Source organism: Vespula pensylvanica, chromosome 3 (assembly GCF_014466175.1).
Source record: "Vespula pensylvanica isolate Volc-1 chromosome 3, ASM1446617v1, whole genome shotgun sequence".
Lineage (NCBI taxonomy): Eukaryota > Metazoa > Arthropoda > Insecta > Hymenoptera > Vespidae > Vespula > Vespula pensylvanica.
The window spans coordinates 11,039,442-11,061,971 of record NC_057687.1 but is presented as its reverse complement, the minus strand read 5'-3'; the positions used below and the strand labels follow the sequence as shown (position 1 = coordinate 11,061,971).

The 22,530-nt window shown below is 33.2% G+C and overlaps 2 protein-coding genes across 12 annotated transcripts in view; one reads left to right on the top strand and one right to left on the bottom strand.

The window, feature by feature from the left end:
* LOC122627731 (phosphatidylinositol 4-phosphate 5-kinase type-1 alpha) overlaps positions 1–2,329 on the bottom strand; it is a 47,431-nt gene extending 45,102 nt beyond the window's left edge. For 6 of the 11 annotated variants that reach the window (XM_043809127.1, XM_043809121.1, XM_043809124.1 and 3 more), the window contains exon 1: positions 1,487–2,329. In XM_043809127.1, the coding sequence (XP_043665062.1) occupies positions 1,487–1,598 (112 nt within the window). In that variant the 5' untranslated portion in view covers positions 1,599–2,329. The remainder of the gene's footprint in view (positions 1–1,486) is intronic. The other 5 variants (XM_043809122.1, XM_043809125.1, XM_043809131.1 and 2 more) reach the window with 3 other exon arrangements.
* Positions 2,330–7,778: 5,449 nt separating this feature from the next.
* LOC122627755 (synaptic vesicle glycoprotein 2B-like) lies at positions 7,779–11,687 on the top strand. The gene is made up of 11 exons (XM_043809207.1): positions 7,779–7,953; positions 8,189–8,404; positions 8,623–8,785; positions 8,890–9,011; positions 9,386–9,630; positions 9,810–9,991; positions 10,394–10,586; positions 10,824–10,938; positions 11,059–11,218; positions 11,357–11,484; positions 11,598–11,687. The coding sequence occupies exons 1-11, from the start codon at positions 7,881–7,883 to the stop codon at positions 11,669–11,671; spliced, it is 1,671 nt and encodes a 556-aa protein (XP_043665142.1). The 5' UTR covers positions 7,779–7,880; the 3' UTR covers positions 11,672–11,687.
* The last annotated feature ends 10,843 nt before the right edge of the window (positions 11,688–22,530 follow it).

Sequence of the window (22,530 nt, the reverse complement as noted above, 5' to 3'; positions counted from 1 at the left end):
AGGAGAGAAGAGAAAAGAAAAGAAAAAAAAAAGAAGAAAAAGCGAAGGAAGAAGAAGAAGAAGAAGAAGAAGAAGAAGAAAGAAGACAGTAAAACCCGAGGCAAATTATCTTTCATTACACGAACAACTTCGTAATAAAGTAAACGTAAAAATTGAATCGAATTAAATTAAATAAAAAAAAAAAAATAAATAAATAAATAAATAAATAAATAGAAAAAGGAAAACTAAAAAACGTGCTCTTCTAATTTATTATCGACATTGGCTGGTAGGTATTTGTGCGATCGAGTAAATGGACAAATGAGGGAGGGAGGGAGAAAGAGATAAATAGATAAATAGATAAATAGATAGATGGATATACAGTAGACACAACATACATAGATAGACAGATAGTCAGACAGAAAGAGATACAGATAGAGAAATAGAAAGAAATAGAGAGATAGAGAGATAGAGAGAGAGAGAGACAAAGAGAGAGAGAGAGAGAGAGAGAGAGAAAAGGTCTACATGGTAAGAGAGGGGGAAGGAGAGGGAGCTGGGGCGGGGGTCGTTAGGAGGGAGGAAAAGAGTAAAAGGAGAAGGGGGTCGAGGCATCGATTTCGTTCGAGAGAAGACGCGTGCCGCACGCGGGGAGACGGGTGACACCCATCAGCTGTCAAATCGTGCTAGAACGAGCCGGATTACGAGAAGCGCGGAGCTTCACTCGAAGAAAAACGCCACGGCTTCCTTTCTTTTTTTTTTCTTTTTTATTATTATAATGATAATAATAATAATAATAATAATAATAATAATAATAATAATAATTATATTTTTTTTCAGTCTATCGTTCGTCCTTCCTATAGTTCGTTCAGGGTCGAGCTTATGGAAGAAGAAGAGTCGGAGGATATCGAATTCTCGAATGACGCCCGTGTTCCTTTTTTGGAGAGAGTTTAGTAGAGTAGTAATAGTAATAGAGTAGTATAGTAGCAGTAGTAATAGTAGTAACAGTAGTAGGAGTAGGAGTAGAGTAGTAGTAGTAGTAGTAGTAGTAGTGTGTAGTAGCAGCATAGTAGTACACGCCTTCTCTCTTTCTCTTTCTTTCTTTCTCTCACTCACTCTCTCACTACTCACTCACTCACTCACTCACTCACTCGTTTTACTTGTGCATCTATCCTTCCTTCTCTCTCTCTCTCTCTCTCTCTCTCTTTCTCTCTCTTTCACTACTCCGTCCGTCGTCCTTTATAGGTTATGTAGACGATACGAGAAAGGAAAGGAAAGGAAGTAAAGAAAGAAAGAAAGAGACAGACGTACATACGTACGAGAGAAAAGTAACACGAAAACGAAGACAGAGATAGACCGAGAGAACCAGACAGACAGAGAAAGAGAGAGATGTACGCAAGTGAAACAAAAAAAAAGGAACAGAAAAGAAAAGGAAAGACAAGAAAAGAAAAGAATAGAATAGAAAAGAAAAGAACACAAAACGAAAGGAAATCAAATCGAAAATAATACTCACTGTCTTCCTCGGCGGATTGCTCGGCCCTTCTTGAATCCTCGGCAGGTTGGGCCGGTCCGGCGAAACTCGTTTCTACAACCTCGATCGCGTCCACATTGTCGCCCGAAGCCATCTTGTACGTGGTGGCGGCCGCCCGTTACGATCCACGACGGGCCGACTGACTCACGCGCGACGACCGACGACGAATTCGCGATGGCGCCTCCTCTCTTTCGTCGTCGTCCTCCGCGATACTGGTACGCGCGAACGCATCTTTCTCGAGCGTGATCGAAAGAATCGTTCTCTCTCTCTTTCTCTGTCTTTCTCTGTCTTTCTTTCTCTTTCTATCTCTTTCTCTTTTTCTCTTTATCTCTTTCTCTTCTTCTCTCTCTCTCTCTCTCTCTCTCTCTCTCTCTCTCTTTCAGAGTGGCTCCAGAGTATACGTTCCACTAACGCGTATCGTCGTCTCAATGCACATTCTCTCTTTCTCTTTCTTTCTCTCTCATACACATCACCCTCCTTCTCTCTCTCTCTCTCTCTCTCTTTTTCTTTCTCTACACCAAACTCTCCAATCTCTCCTCTCTTATCTCTCTATTCGCACACAGAGAAAACTGACTACTGATGTCAATGACAAGCTCCTCTCTTTTTCGACGTCACGAAACTTACGACACACGCGTACTCTCTTCTCTCGCTCTTCTTGATTATTTTGATTTATATCGTGTATATATTCTTTCTTTCTCTTTTTTACAGTTTTCTATCTGTCCTTCTTTCTCTCCTTCCCTCTCTCTCTCTCTCTCTCTTTCTTTTTAATCGGAGACAGACGAAACGACGAACGAGAAGACAGAGAGAGAAAAGAGAGTCCGTGTCTCTCTCGTCTACTCCCTGCCGCGCCACGCCGACTTCTATCGACCAGGCGGACATATTGTAGGCGCTAGTGCGCCGTCTTGCGTCACTATTTCAAACTGTTGTATCGACCGTACTTCACACCGTCGCCATCTTGGATTTCATCGCGAGGAAGAAAGATCTCGATTATCTTCTTTATCGACCGTCGAATTATATTCGTTTTTCTTTCCTTTTTCGATCGCGAGAATGCTTTCGTGCGTACCTGTTAATCTTTTTTTTTTTCTTTTTCTTTTTTTCTTTTTTTTTTTTTTTTTTTGATATATATACACAAAAATTCGATCGCCTAGTTCGTTTCAAAGGACGTAATTTCTTTTCTTTCAAACTCTAGTCTTTCGAAATCATAATGAATCATTTAATCATTGTTCATAGGTAATATGAATCATTGTTTCGATTGCAATCGTAGATACGGATCTAAATTCGTCGCAATGATGATATATATGTATTATAGTAACAATTATATCGATTGTCTATTTAAACAGTTAACGATGCTTCAGAGAATACAATAGAAATATATTACCGACTTGTATCATCGGAATTTTCGTAGTTGACTCACGGAGGTCGATTCGATCGCTTGTTTCATTTTCTCGATAATTTTCGATATATATCGTATCGTGAATTATTTATTTATTTATTTATACTTTCTCTCTTCTTCTTTCTGTTAAATGTCTCTCTCGCCCCAAAAAACGAAAATTGTCCGTCTCAGTAAAACAATAATAAATAACAAATTTATACGCAAATTAATTCGCAAAATTAATAGTAAACGATTTATCGAAGTGGAATTATTTTGTTAAACATATCGTTAAACATGTGTACGTATATAAATGTAATTTTATTTTCTGAAGGAACGTAGAAAACTAATTGAGAAAAAGAAAAAGAAAAAAAAAAAAATATATATATATATATATATATATATATATATACATATATATACACAAACAAAAAAGGCTTTCATATTTATATCGATGTTAAAATTGTTAAATAGTTTCAAACCTGAATAAAGCGATCGAGTCTGTGCGAAGAAGGATGAAAAGGAAATTCGATTCTATTTGGTTTCAAAGGACTGTCTTATTTGGTATCATCGTAGCGATAGCTTCAGGAATCTTGCATGATTACGTCGATTATCAGAGTCAAGTAAATCTGTGAAGGCAGAGCACAAAACTCTGTTTGTTATTATTATATCAAACGATTTAGAGGTTTTTAGTTTCTTTTTTTATTATTTTTTACTTTTTTTTTTTTTTTTTTTAATAGTAAACGTGTATACGCAATCTGCAGGCGTGTCAAATAAACTAAGACGAAATGATTTATATTTGACGTAACTCACGATCTCTCTCTCTCTCTCTCTCTCTCTCTCTCTCTCTCTCTCTCTCCCTCTCTCGATCTCTCTCTTTCTCTCTTTCTTTCTATGTCTATGTCTTCGTTACGATTCCCGTTAGAGAACTTGACTATAAAAGAAGAGCATGAACGGCAAATATTTAACCTTGCTAACCAAGTATAAATAGATAATAAGATCGGCGTTATATGATAACGTGGAGAAACAAAATGTCATTCGACCTATTACATGCTAACGCATTTTCTATACTGGATTACATCATCCCATTCTGAATTTAATAAATCGTTCGTAATATTACCTAAACCTGATTAGAAGAGAGAAAGAAAGAAAGAAAAAAAGAAAAACAAAAAGAAACGAAAGAAATGTTTCGAAGATCAGACATATTTTTCTTCGATTATTAGAAAAAGATTATTTTGCATATTCTGTTGCAACTTCGTAATACTTTAATTAATTATTTTTATTTTTAATATTGTTTAAATATGATTACAGAAAAGGAAGAAAGAAAGAACGAAAAAGAATATTGCAGGAAATGTTTTCGATATTAGAAATATTTCTTTTTTCTATCATTGATTGATTAGAAAAGAGATTTATATATATTATATATACATATATATATATATATATATATATATATATATATTCTAACATACCATTCTTAATATTACATAAACTTAAAAGAAAGGAAGAAAAAAAAGGGTTTTGTAGATCAGACACACACACACACACACACACATATATATATTCACTTTTCTTGTCGATCTTGAACGATTAGAAAAAGATTTTCCATAAAATTGATTACATCGCATTTATGATTAATTATTACATAGCTTAATTGGTTAAAGTTAATATAATCTTAATTTTCAATCACATAATTTAATATCAAAAGAAAAATAAAAGATAAAAAAGGAAAAAAAAAAAAACAACGTTCGATCATTGTCTTTAACGAATTTCCTTTCTTCCTTCCTTTCTTTCTTTCTTTCATTTTTATCTTTCTTTCTTTTTTTATCTTTGGCGTACGAGTTTAAAAGCAGGCCATTTGCCACGCAACGGCGAATCCACGTCTGAAAAGCAGGAAACTTTAATTACTCCGGTGAAACGAACTTCTTCTTCGACGTTTCGTCTTGCGATCGTACGACCTTGTAATCTTTTCCATTTCTTTTTTAAACAAAGGTAACCGAGTATATGTCGTCGAATCATAATGATATCGAAAGAATGAAGGAGGATTATCGAAGGAAGCTCTCCAAATCGAATCATTTTTTATTCATGAAGGAAACTGAGCAGAATATAGATCACGATCAATAAATATCTTTTTTATCTCTTGTGCAAAAATATCTTAATAAATGGAAATATATATATATATATATATTTCCATTTATTAATTTCTTTTTTCTTTTCTTTCTTTCTTCTTTTATACACGATCGAGAAACAAATTAAGTTTAAATATTGTATTAAATCACGAACGTTCACGGACGAATGCGTTTCTAATGATATTTATCAAAATCATCTATGAAAATAATTAAACGGTTCTTATAATTGCTATTTGATTATATACTACGTGTTTAATTCGAGAAAAGAGATGTACCAATTGTTAAAGAAGAAGATAGAAAGAAAGACAAAAAACTTGATAATTTATATTTGGTCTATGCAAATGAGTAGTAAAATAATTAATATCTGGATTTTATAATTAATTCCGGAACCATCGGACTCGTCGAAATGAATTTTAGATATCTTTCTTTTTTACGATATTATTATTGATATCATCGTTGATGGAATAATGTCAACTGAAAGATTTGTATTATTATTGCATATGATTAAATAAACAAAATTATAAATAATAATGAGTGAAGTGTCTTTTTATTGATCCTTTTCTCTCTTTTCTTTTTCCAATCACAGTGAGAACGGATCGATCGAATTATAACGTTAAAATGCAAAAATTGAATGAACTAAAGATGATACCTATAAAGAAAAAAAAAAAAAAAAGAAAAGAAAAAAAGCGTCTTTTTTCTCTTCAAATATCACTAACGCAATAAAAATAAATCGAATAAATAGTTTCCTTCTTCGAAGCGTCGAACATGATAAAAATAGGTATTGATCGGTAAATAAAAGAAAAAATAAATGAAGTAGAAAATTCAAATAAGATGAAGAAAAAGAAACAAAAAAATAGACAGGATAAGAAAGAAAGAAAGAAAGAATACGTCGTACGTAAAGTTCGACAACACTGAAAGTAATTTTACGAGCGATCGACGAATTTTTTTTCATCGAATTCATTATTAACTTTTCATTCTCGTATTGATATAATTCCGATATTTTTTCTTTCTTTTCTTTTTCTTTTGTTTTTTTTTTCTCTTCTTTTCTTTTCTTTTTTTTTTTTTTTTCGTTAAAAAGATCCGTCGCAAATGAAGTTATCGTTAAGGTCAGGGTAAACGCGACATTACCTGCATCGGCGAACACGCTTATTACAACAAAGAAACAAACAACATGGTGGGGATGCAAAACGCATGAAGCGTGACAAATTCGAACAAAATTCAACGATACGACAAGGTTGTGACGATTTCGACGAAAAGAGAGAGAGAGAGAGAGAGAGAGAGAGAGAGAGAGAGAGGGAGGGAGACCTCCCCCCTAACGAAAAACTACGACTAATAAATTACTTCCACACTCGTGACAACTACGCGTGTGGTCTTTTCACAAATTAACGTTTAATTGATTTACAGGATGAAAACGTTGGAAATTCACACGATATAATTCAACTTTTTTAATACGCTTTTCAAATGAACTTATAATTCAAATGATCTATGATACCGTGATCTATACGATCTTTATCATTTTACGACTAAGATACATAAATCTAGATATCTATTTATATGAGGAATGTACGAATGAAAATAAAATCGTAATCGATTATTTTTCGAAGGTACGTCTTCGAAAACGATTTTTGTTATTTTTCAAACTATTTATATTTATCGAGTGATAATAACGATTATGAAATATAATAAAATAAAATGAATAAATAATTGAATACGTTTAATCGATACATCGATAGGTTTTTTGTCGCGTTAACTTTTTCTTTTTTATATCTAATTGTTTCTTTCTTTTTTTTTTTTTTTTCTTTTTCGTTATATACGCATATTTTCTATATTTTCGTTAAAATAGAAGAATTTTGAGACACGTTTGATCGATCAATTTCAAATCTATTCACCTATTAACGTTTTAATAGATATTTTTTCTATCTACTGTCTTATATATTATACTTATTTCTTTTTTCGTCTATCGGGCAACGAATATCTCGATAAATATGTAAGTGCTATCTCTCTCTCTCTCTCTCTCTCTCTCTCTCTCTCTCTCTCTCTCTTTCTCTCTCGTTTCTCAGCTCACTTGTTATACAACGCGGTTTTAATTAATTTATTAAAATGAGTTTGCGATTAACAAGCAATTGTATAAATACGTGTAATGTGTGTGACGTTGTCAATACATCCCGATCGATAAACAATATATTTAAAACACAGAAAAAGAGAGAGAGAGAGAGAGAGAGAGAGAGAGAGAGAGAGAGAGAGAGAGAGAGAGAAAGAAAAATTATACGCGAATAAAATATTTAACCTTAAACAAAAAAAAAAAAAAAAAAAGAAAAGAAAAGAAAGAAAAAAAAAAGAGAGACAAGGAAGAAAAAAAAAAAAGAAAAAGAAAAATAAAAGAAACGTGTCCCGTCATAAACGCGAAGCACGTTCTTGTTCTTTCTCTTCTTTTTTTTTTTTTTTTTTCTTTCTTTCCTATACTTCCTGAACCATTTAGCGAATTCTCGCGTGATCGATGATGAATCCAATGATATATATTTCAGATTTCTCTCTTGAACTCAAAAACATTTGTCAAGTTTGTTCAAGTGATAATATTGTTTGCCTATTAATAACGATCAGGTGGTATCCGTGGAAAAAATGTACAGAAAGAGAGAGAAAGAGAGAGAGAAACAGAGAGAGATAGAGAAAGAGAGAGAGAGAGAGAAACAGAAACAGAGAAAGAGAGACAAAAAGAGAGAGAGAGAGAGAGAGAGAGAGAGAGGAAAGGTGCTCTTTAATGAAAACCTCCGTTTCGTCGTTCATTTCTCAGTTAGCTTCTCGACGATCTATTTTGTTTCCGCATGTGAAACAACATCGTGATCTACAATAAGAAATTCATTCTTAAGATCCTTCGAAGATGTCACCTAACAGTACGATAAACGCCGTAGATATGAGCGAGAAAAAGAGCGTAGACGATCGTAATCATTCATGTAAGTGTTAAACACGACGATGATATTCGTTCTTTGTTTTAATTTTTTCTTTTCTTTTGCTGCTTTTTTCTTTCTTTCTTTCTTTCTTTTTTTTTTCTTCGATTTGTTGTTTCATCTTCGTAAAGAATATTATTTGGATGTAACAATGAAATGAATGTTTATTTCAAAATCTTTATATACTTAATATCTAAATCTTATATCATTAATAATTCTTAAATTAATGTTTCTTTCTAAGGTGTACAAAGTAGCAAATCGCCAGCCGATTTCGAGACCGCCGTCTCCGCGACCGGATATGGCAAATTTCATGTTTTATTATATCTAGCTTTAATACCAGCTTCTTGGGCATCGAGTTTCGATACCGGCAATATATCTCTCATTCTTCCTGCCGCCGAATGCGATTTGCAATTGAAGCTTATTCACAAGGGAATTTTAAACGCCGTAGTTTATATCGGTAAGGATTTCAATGGACGGTGGAAGGGACAAAAAAAGGAAAAATAAAGAATAAAAAAAAGAGAATAAAAAAAAAAAAAAAAAGAGAAAGACACGAAAAACATGTCTTTCTTTTTTCCTCTCTTCTTTGAAATTCGTCGAATTTGTTCGTGTAAGAAAAAAAAAAAAAAAGAAGAAGAAAAAGAAAAAACAAGTGTTTTAACGTTAATAATAATTTAGGTATGGTATCGAGCGCATTGATATGGGGATATCTCGCAGATGTGAAAGGTAGAAAGTCGATTTTAATTTATGGTTTTCTGGCCGATGGAATTTGTAACGTATTGTCAGGATTTTCTCAAAATTTTGGCACTCTCCTCTTCTTTAAATTTCTCAGTGGATTGATGTAAGTTGAAAAGATTATAATGGAGACGTATGAAGTTTTATCGTTTTTCCTTTTTCTCACGAAGTTCATTCGTTAGAATTTCATTCGCTCGTTTTTTATTTTAGAATCAGCGGCCCTTACGCCGGAACGATGTCTTATATTGCTGAGTTTTATGGTGCCAAAGTCAGATCGAGAATCACTCTTATTATCGGCTTCACTGTTACGACTGGATGCGTTGTTAATTCAGGTAAATTTAATCGTAACTTAATAACTTATTTAATCGTAATCAAAAGGAAAAAATGTACACATAGATACATCACATACAGACACACACACACACACACACATATATATATATGTATATATTGCGTGTCTGTATGTGATATATCTATATGTACATTTTTTATATTAAATATAAATATATATTTAATATATACATATATATTAATTATATTTATTAAATTATCACACCAAGAATTATATTATCCCTATCGATAATTTCGACGATATGTCTATATATCTGTTATATTTAGATATAACAAATATATAAATATATCTAAACGATATATTTATATATCTACATATTTCAACATGTATCTATATATATATATATTTTTGTAGGTCTTGCTTGGTTGGTGGTACCACAAGATTGGTCGATCGAACTTTGGGACGGTTACTTCAAATACAATTCTTGGAGAATATTTTTATCATTGTGCGGTGTCCCGACGTTGTTCGGTGTCTTTCTCTTGTCATTTTTCCCAGAGAGTCCGAAGTTTCTTATGAGTCAAGGACGTAAGGAGGAAGCTTTGAAGGTTTTCCGACAAATTTATAGAATCAACACTGGCAGACCAGAAAAAGATTATCCCGTAAATATTCTAACATCGTGTTATAAATCTATCGTTTTTCTTTTCTTTTTTTTTTTTACCTTTCATTATTCATTTCTTTATTGTGTAATAATGAAAATTTCATATTTCATCCATACGATGAAGTCACAAATATGATTTCTGATTTTTCATTCTTAATTTTTCATTTTTGTTATATCTAGATAAACGAATTGGCCGACGAGTTCGAAGTAAAAAATTCTACGGAGAATTCTACGGGAGATACGATCGTTACGCATAAGAAATCATTCAAAAGTGGTTTACTTCAAATGAAACCTATTTTCTTTAGACCACATATATTCCGATTGAGTTTGATCCTGACTTTACAATTTTGCAGCATGCTCGCGTAAGTTGTTTGCAGAAATTTAGACCTACTGTCTAACGTAGTTAAATCTTCATACAAATATGCAATGTTGTCATACCGGATATAAAATCAAAGAGGAAGAGAGAGACTGATAGACAGGAAAAAAAAGAGAGAGAGAGAGAGAGAGAGAGAGAGAGAGAGAGTAATCACTAATACATAGATATTAAATTCAACAAACAAATACATATTAATTTACGATCTAATTGTATATCATGAATGAATTTTCCATTTCAAAATTTTTTCCTTCCTGGATCATAAAAAACTTTTCTTCGTCTGTGTCTCTATCTCTACTTGTGACAATTAGTAACTATTTTATCTTAATAAACCGTTTATCTCTTTATCTCTTTCTGATAACATTCCTCCTATTTTTTGTTTTGTTTACAGTCTCAACACGATTCGATTATGGCAGCCGCAACTTTTCGCGATATTGCAGGACTTCAATCCGATCGATTTCAATATCACCGATCACGACCCAGCATTTTGTGAGATATTGGACGCTGTCACTTATCAATCCGCACAATCCCTACAAAATATGGATTTAAGTGGCGATATTATCGAAGTGGTCAATTGTTCGAAAGTAAGTTAATTGGAATTAATTAATCGGAAAAGGAGTCTTAAGAAAGAAAAGAAAAAAAATTTATGAACAGGCAAAGGAACAAGTAATCGTATCTCTTAATTTTTAAAAGTTAATCTTAATTTTTTAATTAATCGGAAAAAGGGTCTTAAGAGAGAAAAAAAGAAAATTAATAAACAAACAAAGTAATCGTTTTTTTTTTAATCTTTCTTTTTTTTTTTTTTTTTTTTTTAATTTCAGATCGTGATATCCGAAAACATGTATATAGATTCGACGATAGTTTCCATCGCAGCGATAGTTTTCCTCTTCATTGCAAGCATGTTCGTGACTTTGTTGGGTCACAAAAATCTTTTATGTGAGTAGTTAGAAAATATTACAAAGAAAAGAAGGAAACAAATAAATAAATTCTAGTTCCATTAAAACAAAAACAAAAAAAAAGGGGGGAGAAAAGTTAATTTCTTTCGATTGTATACAGACATTTGTTACACGGTGTGCATCTCATCATTGGTATCAATGACTTGGTCAACGAGTTACATGTTGACATTGGTATTGACCTGCCTCTTCGTCGGTATAATGATGACAACATTGAACATTGTAATAGGGGCCACTGTGCTTTTATTCCCAACTTCATTAAGGTACCATTTATTGTATTTTTATATTATTATATCTTTGTTATTCTTCTTTTTCCGAAGGAAAGAGAACGAGTAACAGACCGATTTAATTTTCTTGCTCGTTTTTTTCTTTTTCAATTGTATTCTTTCGTTTTTTAATAGAACCATGGCAGTGAGTTTGGTAATGATGACAGGAAGATCTGGATCTCTGATCGGCAATGTCGTGTTTCCGGTGTTGCTCGAGTACGGATGCATAGCTCCGATCATGACGATAGCTTGCTTTCCCCTACGTAAGTATTCATTTTCTCGTTATAAGACCCAATATTTTTTCGTACAAATTCAAACAAAGATCTCCATATAATTAATTATCATTATCTTCATCTATCTCCTTTTCTCCTTTCAGTTGGTATCATATTAGCATTTTTCATACCGAACAATAAGAATAAAAGCGACAAGAACGTCGAGTCCGGATCGTAAGTTGCGACGATTGGGATAAAAAATAAAGGAAGATAAAAGAGAGGAATAAATTACAAAAAACAAAAAAAAAAAAAAAAAAAAGAAAAGAAAAGAAAAGAAAAAGAAGAAATAAACAAACAACTGAAAAAAGCAAAGGAGAAACAAATCGCCAAATCATCGAAACGATCGAAAGGGATTTGTCTTGCCAATCGTAACGAGCAATGAAATCAATACGATTACGATGAAAGTGATCGAAGAAAACTGTGAACAGTTCAAAACTCGAACGAGGTCCGTACGAGAGGACGAAGGATATTAAGTTGAGAATGGATTTTTTTTTTTTTTTGATTGGCGATCGACGAGCGTAGTATTTTTTTTTTTTTTTTTTTATTCGTATTAGAAGCGAGTCAAGACTCAGGATCGAACAGAGGAATACGAATGGACACAATGAGGAGATTGAGAGCAGAGAGTGCAACACGTACGAACGGAGGCCTTGGGTTTCACTTTCGACACATCCTGGAGAGCCCTCCAGCCTTCACCCACATGCTCGCTCTCCTCTATCCTTTTTCTACACCTTCTTCTTCTTCTTCTTCTTCTTCTTCTTTTTCTTTTTATTCATCGTCTTTTTCTACTGTTTCTTTTTCTTATTCTTATTCTTCTTATTCCGTTTATTAATCGTCTTTTTATTCTTATTCTTATTATTCCTTTTATCAATCTTTTTGTTCTTGTCATTCTTTTTATTTTTTGTATTAATCGTCTCCTTCTTCTCTCTCTCTCTCTCTCTCTCTCTCTCTCTGTCTCTTTATTTCTCATCTTTTTCAACCTGTTTTATTTCTTCTTCTTATTCTTCTTACTTTTTTTATTAATCGTCTCTTTTCTTCTTATTCTCCCTATTCTTTTTATTATTATTATTATTATTTTTTTTTATTAATAGTCTTCTTCTTTTTCTTCCTCTTCTTCATCGTCATCCTATATTCTCTTTGGAATCGCAAGTAAACATTTTTCTAATTCCAATTGGAACTCGCTATACTCGCTTGTATATAAATGATCGGCCAAAATGTTCCTAAGTAACATTATAAAAATTAATTGCTATTTTTCTTCTCTCTCTCTCTCTTTTTTTTTTTTTTTTTTTTTTTCTTCAGACTATAAAATCATGTACCTAGGAACTTTTGGAAGTTCCTTTTTTATGTATATATATGTATGTATATGAGATATATATTATATACGAGATAGACGTAAGTTATATATTATAAGTATAGTAGATTATCTTTAGAAATCGATTAAGAAAGATCGATTTGAAAAGCGAATATGAATGTATAGAGGTTACATTTTTCTAGAAATTTATAGAGAGATAGTAATTACGTGTTTATATATATATATATATATATATATATATATATATTATATACGATCGCTCGATCGATTATCTAATTCATCGAAATCGTATTATAATCGATTAGAGAGAAAGATCGATTCGAAAAAAACGAGAAAAAAAATTTTCCGATCCATGGATTGGATAGATCGTGGTAATAGATGATTAAAAATTTCTAGTCAAAGTATATCGTATCGATAACCTCCCTCCCACTCTACCCCCCTTATATACGGCCCACCCATCCGACTCACTCTACCACCCATGCGAAATTATACTTTACGAGACAGTTTTTTGATCTCTTCTACGTTCTAATCGTTTCCTAGAAATTGTAATTAAGTAGACATCACGGATGAAATAATAATTGTATTATTATGATAGATAACTACTATTCGTTCGTTCGTTCGTTCGCATGTATAGTGATTAGGATAAATTAATTAAAAAAAAATAAAAGAATAATAATAATAAGACAAAGCAAAATATTTGTGTTACATCCAATCATCGTTTTTCTTTCTTTAATATCCCCATAGATATTGTATATACATAGATATACATAAATACATAAATATATATATATATATATATATATATATATATATATACAGGATAGATCGATAAGTTTCTGAGTTATATTAGAAATCAATAACTCTTCTTTCGAAAGTTTCGAGGTTTATAATCAGGCATGCCAGTTTTACGATTTAAGCTTGTAGTTTTACGATCTGAAAAAGGAAAAGAAAAAAAACCAAAGGAATTAGCTCAAAAAACTTTGGAAAAGATTAAGATGATTTTTAAATATCTCCGAGCAATTTTTGGTCACCACTCTTATATATATATATATATATATAAACAGGCATATACTCACGTGTAATATCCATTTTAGCGTATATAATAAACGAGTTTCTAATTCGATCTCGCGGTGTAGAATAACTTCGGTCCCATTATAAACGCATCGAAAGGCGCAAAATCGTTAGATAAACGGGTGATCATCGTAGAGAAGGCAACGAACCGATTGAAAGGAACGGAAGTGGCAGATGCTTGCTCGATGAGAAAGGTTTTCACAGGAGGAGCATCGAGATAACAGTAACGTCTCGATAAAGATAGCAACTCTCTTTCTGTCTTTCTATCTATCTCTCTTTATCTTCCATTTCTTCCTCTTTTTCTCTCTCTCTCTCTCTCTCTCTCTCTTTCTTGGCATTGACTTACCCACGCGTATTTCGTCTTTTCTTTGGTATACAATTAAGTAGATAGAAGAGATGAAAAGAGAGATAGAGAGAAAGAGAGAGAAAGAGATGATCGGACAGAAAAGCATCCGTGAAATCGCGATATGACGATTACTACGTCCATAAAGAATCATTAGATCGTTGGAAGAAGTAGTGGGGAGGTGTCTCTCACGAGATCCGATCTCATCTTCCCTTTGTCTTCTTTTTTCTTTCTGTTTTTTAAAACAATTTTTTGTTATTTTGTTTTGTTTTTTTTTTTTTTTCGTAATTTACAAGCCTGTTAGGTACGTATATGTGTGTGTATATACGCCTGTGCGGATAATAGAAAAGAATCCTTTAATTCATTCGTCCTCGACGTTCGATCAATGAAACGAACATGACATTATTCTTGTCAATTTTTTTGAACTAAATATTTTTATCTACGATATAAATAAATATTTAAGCGTGTATGTATCCATCAGAAGATATTATCTTATCGATAATAGACATTAGTGAGAATTTTATTATCCTACGTGATAACGATTATTATCGAGATGTTATTAAATTTTAAAATGAAAATTAACATTTTCATAATGATAATGATAAGAGAAAAGTCGGGGTTTTTCAATTTTTTCTTTCCTTTTTTTTCCTTTTTCTTTTTCTTTTTTCTTTTCTTTAATTCTCTCTACGACGTTTAACAAAATACAATACCGTGATATTATCCAGTCGATTGTCGACGAACGATTAATTTATCGACGATAAAATGTTAATAAAATTGTATGATAATATTAACGACAAAATTAAGACAAAAAAGATACGCTTTTCTTTTCTTTACATTTGCTCTCGGAAATTATTTAAAAATAAGCAATAAAAAAGAAGTAATAACATTCATTCATATCTAAATCTATAAGCGTGAGAAAAGAAGAGATCTGGTCTTTCGAGTTATTCCTCGAATTAAATTAACCAGAGTCAGCTAAAGTTAGAATCGACGAGAGAGTCGAGGTCGACTCGAATCATCGAGCGAACTATTGTTTTGTATTTTTATTCCGTCTTTATTCTATCTTTATTTTCCCTCTCTCTCTCTCTCTCTCTCTCTTTCTTTTTTTTTCTTTCAATACAAATGAGGAAACAAGAATGGGAAGTTAGTTTTTGATATTAATTAACTTCGCTATTTCTTTCTCCCCCTTTTTCTTCTCTTTCACTTTACTTTATTTTTTGCCTTTTATCTTCTATCTTTTATCTTTTACCTCTTATCTTTTTTTAATAGTAAAAATCGAACCGTTGAATTCGTCACGGAGGATGATCGATTTTACAAAGGTATGCTTTTGTCTTCTTCTCATTTTTCTTCTTATTCTTATTCTTATTCTTATTCTTATTCTTATTCTTATTCTTATTCTTATTCTTATTCTTATTCCTATTCCTATTCCTATTATTCATCGTTAATGAGTCGAGGAACGTTCGAGGTCAGTGACAAAAGTCGTTGCGGTTGCAGCCGTTCTCCTGTAATCTCGGAGGCTGCTTCTCCGAGTGTCGGTGGATGACCGCTCCTCTTCTTTCCTCTTTCCTCTTTCCTCTTTCCTCTTTCCTCTTTCCTCCTTCTCCACCTTCACCACCTCCTCCTCCTTCTTCACCACTACATCCTCTCACGAACGGATGAGTCACTTTCAACGTGCTTCATCGCTCCCTTCAGATACGTCCGCCTATTAACCGGATGGTGTACTGTGACGTAAAGAGCCGTAATTATCGAAAGTAACGAACTGTCTCTTTCTTTGGATTTATTTTTAAATTGATCTTCTTTTCTCATATTTGCTTATTTACATCTGAAAGGACTCCATTGTTTCTTCTCTTCTTTTCTCTCTCTCTCTCTCTCTCTCTCTTGTTTTTATATATATATATATAAAACGATCTTTTTGTTTAAACGAAATTTTTCTGCAAATATATGTTTTTTAAAGTCTCTCTCTTGAATTCGTTCGCATCTGAAAGGACTCCATTTTTGTTGTTCTATCTCTCTTCCTTTTTCTCTTTCTCTATTCATCTCTCTCTCTTACAAGAAACTTATTATTATCGATACTAAAGCAACGAATACGCGCGTTAATTTTTTCCTTTGAAAAAAACTTTTCTTCTAGATATATATTTTTTCTTAAGTCTCTCTTCGATGTATTCTCTCTTGCACTCCTTCACATCCGAAAGGATTCCATTTTTTTTTCTACCTCTCTCTTTCCCTCTTATCATTACCGATATTACAATAAAACGATAAATTAACAAACATCTCCCTTTAACAAAGATATCAAGGATTCGTTAACGATCTCTACCGTTCGAAATCTTTCGAAATAATCTCACAAATTTCAATCGAATTAATGCAAGGTCGTTGTTACTTAAGGGTACCTTTGAAAACTCGAATAAAAGAGAGTTGGAAAGAGAAAGAAAAAGAAAGAAAGAAAGAAACAAACAAAGAGAAAAAAAGAAACAGGTGTGTCTTGTCCTTGTGCGAAGTTGTTATCACGCTCGAGGGAGTACGCGTTATAGAAGCTAGACGAATAATTTTTAAGATTGATCACAAAACAAAACAAAACGAAGAAGATGAAGATGAAGAAGACGAAAACGAAGAAAACGAAGAAGAAGAAGAAGAAGAAGAAGAAAAAGAAGATCGAAATGTTGGGTGGATTGTTAATGATAAACGCGCAATCGGTTGCATGCAAAAAGTAACGGCAGTCGATGAAGTCACGGACCATGACGTAAATTAATTCTTTCTTCTCTTTCTCTTTTTCTCTCTCTTTCTCACTTATAGTTAGAACGATCAACTATCTCGCTTCCAAACTGTCTCACGGCCTCGATGATCCGTCGCTGTGTCTTTAGATTCAATGAACCGACTAAAACACAATGGCACTGACGTCGCAACGACATTTTCATTCAATCAAAAAATTTCCGATTTAGTTACTTTGTAATAGCAAATTACTTATAGCGGGAGAAGGAGAGAGAGAGAGAGAGAGAGAGAGAGAGAGAGAGAGAGAGAGAGAGAGAGAGAGATGGAGATAGAGATAAAGATAAAGATAGAGAGAGACTTATGAACATTTATAATTAACAAGTTAACGTTTTAATTAGCGTGATACTGGTTTTCATAGACATACACACTTGTGTTTGGTAAGATCTCGTATACGCATACATAATAGATCACTCGACGATCTTTATCGTTTGCTCTAAAAGCTGATTGTATTTTTTGTTCGTTTTATTCTTTATTTCTCATTTTTGTTTTCTTTATTTTTTTCTTTTTCTTCTTTTTTACTTTGAACGTTGCGAAATGATTTAGTAACGGAAACGAGCCGCAACACATGGGGGAACGCGTGTTTTCTTATGGTTACATGCTTACTTACATACGTATGTATGTATGTATGTATGTATGGTATAACACGATTGTTACAAATTCACGTTAATCATTATAATTGATTAATTATAGTTTGATGTTAATCTTCAAAATATCGTGTACGAGTCTGACTTATTTATCTGTTATTAGTTGTACGACGAACGTATATATCGAGTTTCATTAAGAAATCAAGAAAATAAACGATTCCTTTCAAAGGATTATATCAATTATTTAGAGGAGAAGAAAATAATCTAATTGCTAATACGTTGTTGATTGCGAAAAGAGAAAAAAGAAGAAAAAAGATATCTCGAAAAGTTTATGTCTAGTTGATCGTTCGAGTAAATAATGATGTTAAGCTCTGATGCAGATTTACTCGGGTACATATGTAAATAAGTAAATACGTCCGTCTGTATGCAAAACGTTCAGGATTTATGAATGAATTATGAAATATGACGTCAAACTTTATCACTTTATCCCTCGTTGCATTACGTAGACGCTTGTGTATGGCACGTATATAATTACACGGTACTTACACGGTGGGTGAAAAGTTCTTGAAACGATCTTTATAAATCGATTAATCTCCCCTTTTCGAAACTTCTATCGACTAATTTTTTCCTCTTTTATCCTTTTCCGTAGATCGCACGAAATTAACTATTCCGCGAATCTCTTTTTACGACGTAAAAAGAAAACAAAAAAGACATACGAGCTTAAAAGAAAAAAAGAAAGAAAGAAAGAAAGAAAGAAAAAAAAAATCAGTTTAAAACCAGTCGCTGAAGAGAGCTCGATCGATTTCAGTCGATTTTTTTTTCCACAAAGATTCCAAAACCATTTGGCAATTTTTTCTTCGAGCCGCTATTAAAGTAACTTTTTGATTTACGATCTTTTTGCTAGTATCATTTTGATAAATATGTAGATAACTACGTATGTACGTATTCACATATGTACATATCTATGTATGTCCCCTATGTGATCTATGTTGTGATCGCGTCGTCGAGTACTTTTTCATTTATATATCTGCCTATGTAAATGAGCGTATTATCCGCAAGTATCTACCGCTAGGACCGCTATGCCAGTCCTGGAACCGTGTGAATCCTTGCTCCTTACCGTTCTTACCTCCTTTCTCGCGCCTCTCTCTCTCTCTCTCTCTCTTTCTTCTTCAACTTCACTTCACCTCACCTCACCTCACCTCACCTCACCACACCTCACCACACCACACCTCACCACTCACTCCGTCTCACTCTCTTTCTATTTAATCTATCTCCGTCTTCGTCTCAATCTCTTTCTCATAAACTTTCCACGTCGGTTATCCTCTTCATTATCTCATCTTCTTATCGCCTTTTCTTCTTCGGCCTTTTCTTTTTACTCTTTTCCTTCTTCATCTTCTTCATCTTCTTCTCTTCTTCTTCTTCTTCTTCTTCTTCTTCTTATTGTTATTCTTATTGTTATTGTTATTGTTATTGTTATTCTTATTCTTATTCTTATTCTTATTCATCTTTCACTTTTTCCTCAAGTAATTCTTCCATTTCCTTCCTCTTTCGCAGACTTGGACGCTACAGAGAAAGAATTCAAAGTTGTTTTTCTTTTTACGATCTTTTTCTTTTTCTTTTTCTTTTTCTTTTTCTCACTTCCTCCTATCTCTTTCGTCTTCTCATTTCTAAATAATTTCACAGTTATTTTTGTTATCAGTCTCGTGAGATTATCTATCGTCCATTTCCCTTTTACTCCTTTCTTCTTTTTTTCTTGTTTTCTTTTTCTTTTTCTTTTTCTTTTTCTTTCTTTCTTTTTTTTTTTTTTTGATGTTTCGAGCATACAACGATGACGTGTTCTCTGCTCCATTATAGTGACTTCATGAGAACGTTATTATAGGATTTCAGAGACCGATATAATTCATTAGAAATATATTGAATTATTCGTAATATTGTATACGGCATTATGTAAGCGAAAGAAATCAAATTTCCTCTCTCTTTCTCTCTCTCTTTTTTTTTCCTTATTAATTAATCATTCCAATTAATTATGTTCTAGCTTTTCTGAGGATATTGTTATGGAATACAAGTTGACGATACGTCGATTAGAAATTTAATAAAATATTGTAAATGTTACGTGTCATTAGATAAACGAAAAAAAAAAGAAAATACGTATGTACGTAATTATGTCAAATTAAAAAGTAGATTAGACATTTTATAAAATATTGATTACGTAAATGTCATCATTACGTAACGAATAAAATTTTAAATAAAAATAAAAATAAAAACTTTTATTGAAAACAAAAAAAAATTTTTAATAAAATTCTCTCTCTCTCTCTCTCTCTCTCTCTCTTTCTCTCTCATTGATTATACGTGACGATCGATAGAGATCGAATAACAACGAAGACTAAGCTCCGAACGTGTTTACTATCGATCATTCGTTCATTCCGATGAGTGAGAGCGAACAATTTCATGTCGTTAACAAATCAGACGTAAACATAGGTTAGTGATATTATTATTATAATGTTTTAAAAACGTCTTATTATCCTGGTGTCACTCGGATTCAATTCTTTCAGAAGACGTTTAGGAGGAACCAGAAACGTTAGAAAGAAAATTGAGAAAAGTCCGAGTTCGCGAACTCTAGCTCAACCGTTCATTCGCGAGGCTAAGTCCAAAGGCAGTGGACCGCTTCTATTTTTTTTTTTTTTTTCTATTTTTCTATCTTTCTTTCTATCTGTCTGTCTTTCTTTCTTTCTTTCTCTCTTCAGTTCTTCCTTCGTTTCTTGTTTTATTTATTTATTTTTTTAAACCTTTTTATACACATATTTTTTCCTTTTCTATCCCATGACATCGTGTGTCATGAAGTAGCTATACTTCTCTTTCTCTCTATCTCTATCTCGCGTGACGGCGCGTACCAATCCGACAGCTGTCCATGTCAAATCCGTAGCGCATCACCAACTAGCAAAAGAGTGAGAGAGAGAGAGAGAGAGAGAGAGAGAGAGAAAGAGACAGAGAAAGACAGAGAGAGACAGAGAAAGACAGAGAAAGAGAGAGAGAGAGAGAGAGAGGGAGAGAGAGAGAGAGAGTAACCAACGTCTCAATATTCGGTGGGACAAGGACAGAACTAAGTTACGCGCGACGTCAGCGAAATTGAAAATTGCACTCTCAGGTCGAGAATCCTTTTCGGTCATTAAGCCACTTCCTTCTCCTTCTCTTCCTTCTCCTCCTCCTCCTCCTCCTCTTCTTCTTCTTCTTCTTCTTCCTCTCCTTCGTCCTCTCTTTCATCGTCTTCTCCGTCATCTTCATCTTACTTATCTACTAGCTCACTTTTCTTTTGTCTTATGTACTTTTGTCGGCATTTGTCCTGTAACAAAACGAAGGGGTTGCTTCCAAAGTGGGTGGGCTTAGGTCGAACGAAAGGATAAAAGGAAAGAAGAGCGAAACAAGAAAAAAAGATAATCATTTTGATTCCTTTTGTCTACCAATACACGTCGCCGTCGACGTCGACGTCGTCGTCGTCCTCCTCGTAGTCGTCGTCGTAGTCGTCGTCCTCACCGTCGTCACTGTTGTCCTCTTCGTCTCCAGTCTTTTGTCTCGCTTCGACGACTCCGATGACCCTGGATGGTCCGTCCATTCGAAGGTGAAAACATTTCTGGGATCGTAGCAGTGAGAAACATCGACTCTCTACTTGGGTGATGGGTAAGTCCTTGAGACAGTTTTAGCTTCTGCTTCTTCTACTTGTTCTTCTACTTCTACTTCTTCTTTTACTTCTTCTTCTTTTTCTTCTTTGTCTGTTTTTTTTCTTTTTTCTTCTTTTCTTCTTTTCTTTTTTTTCTCTCTCTTCTTTGCTCGTTTGCAACAGATTTGTATTCGGAGATCGACGATTTAAATAGGAACGAAAATCCGTCTCGGATTTCGTATGGCTCTGATCGATAGATCGTTAATGATTTCATTAATATTCCCTGCGGGAGAACCCACTTGAGATTGTTGTTATTTATTTATTTATTTATTTATTTATTTTTTGGTTTACATCCGATAAGAATAGCCATCTTTGTGTTGAATCTGACCGAAATACAGTAGTTTCTTTTAATATAGAGTACATAGCGATTGTAATTATTATTTTTCTTTTTTAAGTCCGACAAACATACAGCATTCTTTTTCAATCTTACAAAAACAGTAATTTCTAATTCTAGTAAAAGTAATAGTGTCTCTTTTCGTTATAAATCTGACAGAGAAATAATTTTTTCTTTTTTTTTTTTTTCTTTTTTTTGTCAATCCCACAACGATACAATAATTAATCGTTCGTCCTTATTAAATTCGTTTCAAATCCAGAAAAAAAAAATTCTCTTTTCCTTTGTTCTTTCTTTCCTTGTTAATCTAACAAAGACACTAATACTTCTTTTTTGTTTTCTCAATCGATTCGCATCCTCGATTTACCTAGTCGATTTATTTACTAGAATTATTGTGCTTTCGTTTCAGGAGACAGAAAATCGAGGGAGAAGATCGATTGCCCGAGGAGTAACAAGGAGAATTTCGAAGAGGATCGAGTACTATCGCCTATCGAGGAGGAATCGGAATCCTCGACGGAACAGTTGGCTGATTATACTACGAACGATCCCGAGGACGATTCTTTTTATCAAACGACGCATTTCCGATACAAGGATTGCCGAAGTGGTTTCCCGAAGAATTACGATCGAAAACGACAGGACGACTTGTCCTTTCGTTCGAACGTGCCGAACAATGTAAAGAATTCGTCCTCTGGGGAAAGTACTTCTGGTGACGAACGAAATACTGCTTCGGGCAATTGTTGCTTTCAAATGTGCGATCGATCGAAATTAGGTAATGTTTTTAGTCCTTTTGAAGATATTGAAATTTATCTTTTGTTTCGTTTTTATTCTTTTATTTTTTCGTTCTTTTCTTTCTCTTTTTGTTTTTTCATCAAATATTATTTTTAATATAAATTTCTACACTAACAGAATAATGAGTGATAT

What these genes read in the sequence shown, in the direction of transcription:
- LOC122627755 (XM_043809207.1), top strand. Translation starts at nt 7,881, where the DNA reads ATGTCACCTAACAGTACGATAAACGCCGTAGATATGAGCGAGAAAAAG. An exon ending in AAATTTCTCAGTGGATTGAT is followed by an intron (nt 8,786 to 8,889) that starts GTAAGTTGAAAA and finishes TTTTTATTTTAG; the next exon opens with AATCAGCGGCCCTTACGCCG. An exon ending in GATAGCTTGCTTTCCCCTAC is followed by an intron (nt 11,485 to 11,597) that starts GTAAGTATTCAT and finishes TTCTCCTTTCAG; the next exon opens with TTGGTATCATATTAGCATTT.